This window comes from Dromiciops gliroides, chromosome 4 (genome assembly GCF_019393635.1).
Source record: "Dromiciops gliroides isolate mDroGli1 chromosome 4, mDroGli1.pri, whole genome shotgun sequence".
NCBI lineage: Eukaryota > Metazoa > Chordata > Mammalia > Microbiotheria > Microbiotheriidae > Dromiciops > Dromiciops gliroides.
Genome location: NC_057864.1, coordinates 307,683,923 through 307,694,200, shown reverse-complemented (window position 1 = coordinate 307,694,200; position 10,278 = coordinate 307,683,923). Strand labels below are relative to the sequence as shown.

The 10,278-nt window shown below is 42.0% G+C and overlaps 1 protein-coding gene across 2 annotated transcripts in view; it reads right to left on the bottom strand.

Moving 5' to 3' along the window:
- Positions 1-10,278, bottom strand: part of MRAP2 (melanocortin 2 receptor accessory protein 2) — a 56,905-nt gene continuing 46,627 nt past the window's right edge. For both annotated transcript variants that reach the window (XM_044005360.1, XM_044005359.1), the window contains exon 4: positions 1-2,159. In XM_044005360.1, the coding sequence (XP_043861295.1) occupies positions 1,763-2,159 (397 nt within the window). In that variant the 3' untranslated portion in view covers positions 1-1,762. The remainder of the gene's footprint in view (positions 2,160-10,278) is intronic.

Here is a 10,278-nt window from a genome sequence, read left to right as displayed (position 1 = left end):
TTTACACTCAGTACAAGGCAGGAAGGGGTTGGTTGTTCATCACAGGTGGTGAAAGATCTAATAACAAAAATGTCCTTACAAATTAGCAGCTGGCCCCCCCAGGCCGCTCTGTCTCAGCAAAGCTGAGTTTTGTTCTGTCCAAAGCTTGAGGCTGGCTTTCCACATGCAGGATATTTGGGGATGCGGATGAATTGCTGTTGCTGTTGCCTAGAGCATCCGTGGTATTCTGGGTCCAAAATCCCTGCCCTGGCAAGAATATCCAACTTCATGCTTTGGCCAATTGAAGAGAAGTGGCCCCTCAAAAATGCTTTCCATTAATTTATAGAAAATGGCAACAGTGATGAGAAGACATCTAGGGTTAACAGCAGAAAACAGCCCTATTAAAAGCCAGACAAACTAAGCTTGAGCACCTTCTTGTGAGGAGTGCTGGTCAGATGTACCCTAGAGGCAATTTAATAACAACAATCATAATAGCAATAGTAGAAATAATAATAATAGCTAACATTTATAAAGCACTTTAAGGTATGCGAAGCACTTTACATATATTATCTCAATAGATTCTCACAACAGCCCTGTGAAGTAGATTCTATCACCATCATCATCCCCTTTTACAGATGAGCAAAGTGAGGCACAAAGTTCAATGACTAGTCCAGATTCATACAATTAACAAGGGTCAAATTGGGTCTATATCACGTTCACAAAGACTCCATCCCCCAGCTACCTCTAACCTCCCACTGCTCATTCTCTGGGGAAATTACAGCAGGTATATCCAACTGCACAAGAACACCTGGTGTAGCACAACACAGCTGACACTGAGATTAATGGCCAACTGTGATGCTCTTGGAAAATGGATTCTCGTCCTTCAGGCACATTCCTGCTGCCTCATTCTATACCTCTACACAAAGTAATTGGGCAGAAGGGGTGAAGGGCCCACCAGTGGAAAGGCCCAGAACAGGAGAGGAGACGGTAGTGATTCATTCATTCATTCATTCATTCATTCATTCATTCATTCATTCATTCATTCATTCATTCACACTGGATTAACATAGCCCTGCCCATATGACTTAAACCAACTATTATAATATATAGGATAGAAATGAGGTCTGTGATTTCTTTGATAAAGGGGATGAACATCTGGATGAGAAACTCCTATCAAAGCAGGCTAGTACTTTCTTAAGAATCAGTCTTCTAGAGTTGCCTAGAATAGCGAGAAGTGAAGTGACTTGTCTAGGATCGCACAGCCAGTATGTCAGAGGGAGGACTTGAATCTGGGTCGTCCTGACTCCATGTCCAGTTTTCTATTCACTATGTAATACTCCCTCTCAGTTTATAAGAGATGAAGCCATTTCCAACTCACCAAAACTGTGATAATCTAAACTCTTTTCCTCCAAAAAGAGTCTAAAACACCAATCCCAGAAGTCTAGTAAGTTCACTGTTGCACTGCCTTCTACTCAGCCACACATGTACCCACAAGCACACACACACACACACACCTGAAACAAATCTGAAGCTGCCCATGAAGAAAATCCCTTGCTAAACAGTAGTCGGACCTGTGACATTACAAAGACTCTGTCCTTTAGGAAATATTTCTTTCTTTCCTTTTTTTTTCTTTTGGTGAGGCAATTGGGGTTAAGTGACTTGCCTAGGGTCACACAGCTAGTAAGTGTTAAGTGTCTGAGACCAGATTTGAATTCAGGTCCTCCTGACTCCAGGGCCGGTGCTCTATCCACTGCACCACCTAGCTGTCCCTAGGAAATATTTCTTAATCTAGAACTTCATGGGAGGTCTGGGCTATTGGCTTATTTTCTAGAACAATTGGTGGCTCAGAAATCAGAAGATCATCCTCCCCGAAAGAGGAGTTTGGGTCAGTGTTCACAAAGTTGGGGATGTTGAATTTGGTCATCTGGGTCAGGTCCTCTTCTTCTGGTTTCCCACTGCTCCCGGACCCCTCCTGGAAGAATTCATCAGCACCCACAGCAGTCGCCTTGTGACTCGTCTTTGGCCTGTCCAACTGTTCCACTTCATTGATGTAGCAATGGAAGAGAGATCTGGACTCGGCGGTTGCTGGGCGAGAAAATACCTTATCTGGCTCCCGAGGCCTTCCAAAGTCTGTAACAAAGCTATTCATTCGAAAATGCTTTTCAGAAGGCTCCGCATTTCTAAAAAGAAAAGGCAAAGGCAAAATGATGTACACTATACATCCTTCATTTCCAAAATGTGTATCCTCAGTGACTAGTACAATGCTTGGACTCTGAAATTATTGCTGTCTGTCCTTCTTTCTCAAAGAGGACCGTGACTTTGGGGTATCAGGGCTCCCAGTGAATTGGATTTAAATGAGGGAGGGCTGTGCAAAGTTACCAACCTTATTCTCTCCTCCAGAGCCATCTAGATCCGGTGGCAAGATATACATAAGGGATGATTGGAGATGGCCCTAGATGTTTAAGGCAATTGGGGTTAAGTAACTTGCCCAGGGTCACATAACTAGTAAATGTCTGAGGTAAGATTTGAACTCAGGTCCTGCCCCTACTCTGAGATTATCTTTCATTTATACTGCATAGATCTTGAATGTACAACTTTTGCATGTTGTCTCCCCCATTAGAAGGTGAGCTACTTGGGGGCAAGGACCACACTTTTACCTTCCTTTGTATCCTCAGTGCTCATGCTGGCTCACAGTAGGTGCTTAATAAATGCTTATGGATTAATTGATTGGTTGAAATACAAAAGAAATGAAAAATCCATACAAGATACTCTTCTCTTTTTTTTTTTTTTTTAGTGAGGCAATTGGGGTTAAGTGACTTGCCCAGGGTCACACAGCTAGTAAGTGTTAAGTGTCTGAGGCCAGATTTGAACTCAGGAACTCCTGACTCCAGGGCCGGTGCTCTATCCACTGTGCTACCTAGCTGCCCCCAAGATACTCTTCTCAAGACAGGGGAGTAATTTAGTCTGTAAAATGTGGATAATAAGAGCTTAAAAGCAACCTACCTCAGAGTTATTGTAAGGATAATATGAGATAACAGCTGTAAAGCATGCAGAACACTGCCTAGCACATAGTAAGTGATTGGCATATACATCATATATGTGCGTATATGCATATATGTATATATGTGTGTGTATTCACATATACATACATATATATATACATACAGAGAAAGAGAGTCAGGAAGTCTCAATGAGTCAGAAAGGGAGTGAGGGAGGGAGAGAATTTGGAATTAAAATTAAAAATATCCTCATTGGGGGTGGAGGAGGTAAGAAGAGATAATAAATGCTTGTGAAAAAAAAAATTAAGTTGACTGTCTCAGGATCTCAGGCTAGTTAATGACAAAATTAGACTCCCAGGTCTTCTCCCTCCTAGTCTGGTTCTCTGTCTGTGCCACCTACCTATGTGGAACAAATTCAATAAATTTCACATTGTATAAACACTTCTTATGTTCAAAACCCTTTACTTGCTGGTTACCAACAGCAATAAAGGAAATATACTGTCCCCTTTCTTTCTTTTTTTTTAAGTAATAAACATTTTAACTTATAGTTTTGAGTTCTAATTTTTATCCCTCCTTCCCTCTTCCCCCTCTCCCCTCCCCAAGGCAGTAAGCAATCAGATATGGGTTATACATGTACAATTATGTAAAACATTACCATATTAGTCATTTTGTACAAAAAAAGCTTGAATAAAAGAAAAAACGAAAGAAAGTGAAAAATAGCATGCTTCAGTCTGTGTTCCATCAATATCAATTCTTTCTTTGGAAGTGGATAGTATGTTTCATCAATAGTCCTTTGGGATTGTCTTGGATCATTATATTGTTGAGAATAATTAAGTCATTTCACAGTTCTTCATCAAACAATATTGCTGTCACTGTGCACAGTGTTCTCTTCACTGCTCTCTTTCAAGTAGTAAGTAAAGCAATAGAAAGGTGACCATGAGAAAAACTGAATCTGACAAGAATGTAAGAAAGCTAGTGCAGTGAAATTTCTGAGGAGAGAGAGAAGGAGGAGGAGGAAGATAGGGGAGGAGAGGAGGAGACAGGGGGAGGAGAGGAGGAGAGGGGAGAAGTGATAACTCCTGATGCTCCCTGGGAGTAAGGAGGAGAATCAAAGAAGGCTTCATGGAAGAGATAGCATTTGAGCTGGGTCTTGAAGATCGAGTAAGATTGATCCCCTACATCATGATGACTAGCTGAATAAGTGTGATTAAATACATCTTCCAGAAGACTCAGTTTCTCCATCCATCAAAGTGTCCTCCACCTCTGTCACCAAGTGTGTTCATGGGCCCTGCAGTAAGCATTGGGTGAATCAGCTCTAAAAGTACAAAGAAAATAATTGAAGGGAGATGCCAATAGGTTGTGCTCTAAGGTAAACGTAAGTAGGTTCTTTGCCAAAAGTGAATTTTCCTACTCATATCCTCTCCTAGGGATTTAAAAGCTACTGAAGCACAGGAACTGAGTATCTGGTCTCCCCATGAGCTAATGAGATAAGATGGCACCTGGGGAAAAAGTGGGCCTTGAGAGCCTTGATGGAAGGTGTATTTAAAGTAATTAGGCCCACATAATTCCTCATTGCTAGAGATGTATAGCAGTCTGAGTACTGATCACTCCTTTAAATAAAGGATCTTCCTCTGGTCTGGTATTTTCTGTTCTGGCTGATGGAGTCATATGACTGTAAAAAGACTTCAGATGTTCAATTGTTCTTGCTTCTCAGATATAGCTCTGACTGTGTTTCAGCTTTATGGCTCATTTTGTCACAGAGAATTATGAAATGCTTCTCTCAAAGTCCCTTAGGAAGAAACGCCAATTTAATAGTATGGAACATGGACCTATTTTTTCCCTCTCCTAGTTGGGACGAGGGTGAAACATTGATTACTGATGTCCTGAAAATGCAAATGTAACCTGTGGCTACAACATTTTGTCCTTGGGTCGTGTCCGACCCTTCACAACCCCATTTGGGGTTTTCTTGGCAAAGACACTGAAGTGATTTGCCATTTCCTTCTCCAGTTCTTTTTACAGATGAGGAAACTGAGGTAAATGGGGTTAAGTGACTTGCCCAGGGTTACACAGCTAGAAAGTATCTAAGATCACATTTGAATTCAGGTTTTCCTGACTCCAAGCCCAGCACTCTATCCAGTGTGCCATTTACCTGCCCAACCACAAATTGCAGCCTCATGATCCTCATTCTTGCACTCTGGATTGGCTGGCTCACTCCTCACACTTGTAAGCCTAGGCTTACCACAGAAGGATCAGTCCTATGCAGCTACTACTCACTACTGTTTCAAAATCCTAGGGGTGACCCTTTTAAGGGGCAAGGGAGGGGAGAGGAGATATACACTTAGTACTTAACAAGGTAGTTCCTGAGCTCCCAGAAGTGAGCTTCTCATTTACACAGTATCAGTCACCATAGCACCATGAATTCAAAATATTTACTTAATGTTAAAGCAAAAGTTATTACAATCATATCACCATTACATAAGACAGAAATAATCACAGTACACCCATAAACCTGGATGTCCATGGAAAAGAACGGACAACATACTTCTAGAAACCTAGTGGCAAGCTACATGAATGGGAAAACCCAAGTGCTTGGAGCAACTCACAACCCTTTAATATCAAAACTTTCAGGAATAATCCATACCCCCACAAAACCACTTCTCTGCTAGCTCTCTTGTGGTCCTCATCACTCTTGTAGTAGGAAAATCCATTTCTCTTTTGCTCTCTATCAATGGATGAGTAGTGACAAGTTCTTTTAACTAATAGCCACCTTTAACAAGGTGGTGAGGAATTGTTATGCTAGTATAGTAACAAGCAATTCCCTTAAAGTCACAGAAACTGCCAAGATCCTCAGACAGGCTATTCAGCTGGCTCCTCACGCATCAGAATTCTTCTTGGTCTAATGAATTCTTATCCACTCAGGTCTCTTTAAAGGGAAGCAGAGCTTACAGCAAAACTCCTTGGCTTGGCTCGGCTCTTAAGGCTTTGCAGACAAGTCCAGACTACTCTTTCACTCAGTGGGATTTGACTTTGTCCAATCAGCCCTGAGCCTCTTCTTACAACAGAATTGATTGGAAAAAAACTAAGCAAAACCTGTATTTCCCCCTCTTTTTCTCCCTCTCAAGCCACAAGAGGTGGTGGAAAGCAACATGGCTCCTCTGTCAAGCTTTTAGAGGATGCTGGCGGGTGATAAACTCGGATAGCTACAGAATTCAGCTCTCATCGTAAGATGAGTTTTGCAAAGATATATTATTCCTCCAACCAGCCACTGAATCCTTCCTGCTAACTTGTTCTCCCTATTGTTTATTTACACTCAGCTTCTTCACAGCTGACTTTTCCACTCTATCAATGTCTCATATTAGAGCTTCTTAGAGGTCAGTGATGCATATTTTCCTTATGAGGAAAAAAATAAGAAATCCATTTTTCTGTCAGTCATGAACCCAACTGTCCTTATTTAATCTTCCCATAGTTTCCAGTTTTTTTAATTACAATTTTGCTAGTTAGAACCTTTAAAACTAAGGAATAATCCCACACTAATGAGTTGACTTGGTCACATGGCTAATTCACACACTCTACAATCCTGGCAAACTGGCCCTTGTACTGTTCCTGGAACATGATACTGGGTCTCGTGTAGCTTGCTGTGCCTCACTTCTGCCTCTTAATTTTCTTTAAAGCTCAGATCAAGGGCCACCTTCTACATGAGGCTTTTCCTGATTCTCACAAGCTTCTAAAGCCTTACCTCCCCCTGAAAAAAAAACAAACAAAACTCTTTCCTTCTTTTGTATCTACTTGTGTGTATACATTTCACCCAAGAGAAGTAAGATTCTTGAAGATGGCAGAAGAAAGACATTAAAAACACAGAGAAGTAAGCTTCTTGGGGGAGATCATTTTTGTCCTTTGTATTCCCCAGGGCCTAGCACAGTGACTGGCACATGGTGACCCAATAATGCTTATTAAATAAATGATTATTGATTGGCCATGGACACATCATTGAATCTCTCATTTCCCCTAGGCAACTCTTTAAAACTCTTGGTCATAGATGAGTTCTAGAGTTAATTCAAAAGATCCCTTACTCAGAGAGCCTGTGAACTAAAGCAGAAGTGGGCACACGAGTGGGTACACATGCCCACTTTGTTGTTAGTCATTTTTCAGTCATTTCTGACTCTTTGTGACCCCATTTGGGATTTTCTCAGCTGTAAATGTCTGAGGCTGGATTTGAACTCATGTCTTCCTGAGCCCAGCACTCTATCCACTGCACCACGTAGCTACCCACCTACAGAGACTTGATGGTGTATTTGTACACTGTGGCATGATGAAGTCTTCTCAAGACACAGCTGGCTTTCCACTGAGCAGCATTTCTCTATTCACCAGGGAATTCACTTCAACAATTACTTTACCAAAGCCCTTGGTTGGCAGCATTTGAATAAATGAAAATGAGTGAGTGAAAAGGCATTTGTGAAGGATTCACTATGTGCTAGCACATAGCGAGTGAACACAAATAAGAAAATAAAGATAGTACCTACCCCCATGAAACTTACATTCTAATCAGAGGACACAACCATCATTGGGAAACAGTGGCCACAACAGAGCACTTTGGTCCTAAAAGTTACAAGGAGAGTGAGGGAGCAGTGGGGGAATAGACTGACACACCCTTATAGCAAAAATGGCAAGGTTGGTTTGAATGTGGTTCCAGAAATAGTTGGTTTGAATATAGTTCCAGAAGGGAAATAGTGGAAATAATAAGCATTTTCCCAGCTTTAATCCCTATTCACATTCTGCTTGGTTCCCTAAAATTTCTAAGATCAAAAATAAAATCCTCTTTTTGGTATTCAAAGCTCTTCATAACCTGCCCCCTCCACCCCACATACATTTCCAGTCTCCTTACATCTTAAATCCCTCCCGGACTCTGTGTGTGTGTTTCTCTTTCTGTCTGTCTGTCTCTCTGTTTCTCTGTCTCTGTCTCTGTCTCTGTCTCTGTATCTCTGTCTCCCTCTCCTTCCCTCACTCCCTCTCTCTGTCTCTCTTTCTGTCTCACTCTGTCTCTGCCTCTCGCCTCTCTCTCTCTCTCTTTCTCTCTCTCTCTCTCTCTCTCTCTGTATCTCTGTCTCTGTCTCTTTCTGCCTCTGTCTGTCTCTGATTCAGACAGTGGTCTTCTTGATGTTCCTTTAAAAAGACATTCATATCCTGCCTGTCCCCCATGTCTGCAATGCACACTCTCCTCATCCTACCCTCCTGGCATGGACCTCCTTGGACTTTGGAAAGAGGGTTAGGTTTTGGATGTTCGTCTAAATGACAGCTCATGGAGAAATAAGGGAGTTTGGTCTCATTTCCACCGGGGTTCATAAGAACACTAGTCCAATATGCCAAATAAAAGATCAGATGCAACTAAATAATATTCATTTATTTTGTTGTGGACAAAATGTCAGTGGGAAAAAATGAGAGAGGATGTGATGAATGTCTCATGAGTCACTTAGCCTTCCCGGACCTCAGTTTCCTTATCTGTAAAATGAGAGGGTCACAATAGATGGCATCTAAAGTCCCAGCTCTGTGTCTATGAATTGGGAGGAGGCTAGTTTTACTTTTCAGATATGAAATCCAAAGAATGAAAAAACTTCCAGTCCTTTTCTTCTATATCCATCATGGGAATTCTTGATGAAGAAGAGATACTGCTTTAACAAGCAGTAAACAAAGTTAATGAATTTTTAGCTATGAAAGCAGGGAGAAAAAAAATTGCTAGCTCTTCATCTTCTATAAAATCCCACAGGAAAAATATTTTCCCATACAATGACAAAAACTGCCACAGCTGCAGTTTCCTTTGCTTAATAGCTTTCATAGAAAGACAACATTAACTTTATGATAAGTCTTCTCCTCGCCTTTGCCTTGCTGGGGATCACTGTGTCCCCCCTGAAGCTGGCGGGACTGGGATCAATGAGATGAGCTAAAAAAATTCTCAGAGCCCACTGCTGCTTGGAATGCTGTTAGCCTACTTGACCTCAGAATGGAAGGTCATTGGCTGCACATCACAATAAAAGGAAATTCCAATACCTTTAGAATTGGAAGGCTGCAGCATAGTAAAGTGGAATAAGCTTGGACTTAGAACCAGAAGACCTGGACTCAAGTCCCGGCTTTACCACTGACTGGCAGGGGGACTTGGGCAAGTAACTTAATGTCTCTAAACTTTCAACTCATCATCTGTCAAATGGGGAGGTGACACCTGTGACTCTGGTGGCCCCCTTCCATTGAGGCTCTGGGTCTTACTACTCAAGCGTGGCCTTACGAAAGCCTACTGTGAAAGGCAACATGTAACTGTATTAATTATTCTGCAAGGAAGCACAGTTTCTGAGTGGAAGGCCTCTGACTTCCACTGCTATCCTTGGGATGTCAGGATAAAGTGAGGGAGGTCATCAGCATGTTGGACAGATCCCCGATGGCAGTTATAGGAGGACATGGACAGGCATGCTTAGGTGGTCATTTGAATCATGCCAGGGAATATTCCATCAATGAAATCATTGATCCATTTGAGTGTCTGAGCAAATGCTTTTATTAGATGGGTTACTGGGGGAGAGGAGAAGCAGAAGGGAGGGATAACCAGATCTATGATTTCAATTGAATGAATCATTTCCATTGTGAAAACTCCCTCTACCAGTTTCATACTTTCTCTGCAATTTATAGTCTTTTAGAGCTGCCTGGGTCACTGAAGGAGGAAGTTACTTGGCCAGGGTCAGACAGTCAGAATGTTTCATAGGCAGGATATGAACCAAGGTCTCCCTGATTCCAGGCCTGGCGCTCTATCCCCTGCTCCCCCTAATGGCCCCTCAGAGTCTGTGTGAGGCCAGAGGAGGAAGGTTGATTATTGACATAGGAATTGGGGAAAGCTTCTCAGAAGGCATGGCATTTGAGTTGGGGTGTAAGAAACCAGTAACAATTCAGCAGGTTAAGAAGGAGGACATTCCAGGCCTAGGGACAACTTGCAAAGATGCATTGGGAAGTAGAGGGTATGTTCATGGGTGGAGTCAAAGCACAGTCTAATTCAACTGACACACAGAGTATCTGCAGGGGAGTGATAAATATGAGGCAATTCTGAAAAGAGAAGATGGTTCCAAATTATTAAAGACTTTTTTGTTGTTGTTTAGTCATTCTTCAGTCATGTCCGATTCTTTGTGACCCCATTTGGGGTCTTCTTGGAAAAGATACTGGAGTGGTTTGCCATTTCCTTCTCCAGCTCATTTTACAGATGAGGAAAACTGAGGCAAACAGGGTTAAGTGACTTGCCCAGGATCACACAGCTAGTACGTATCTGAGG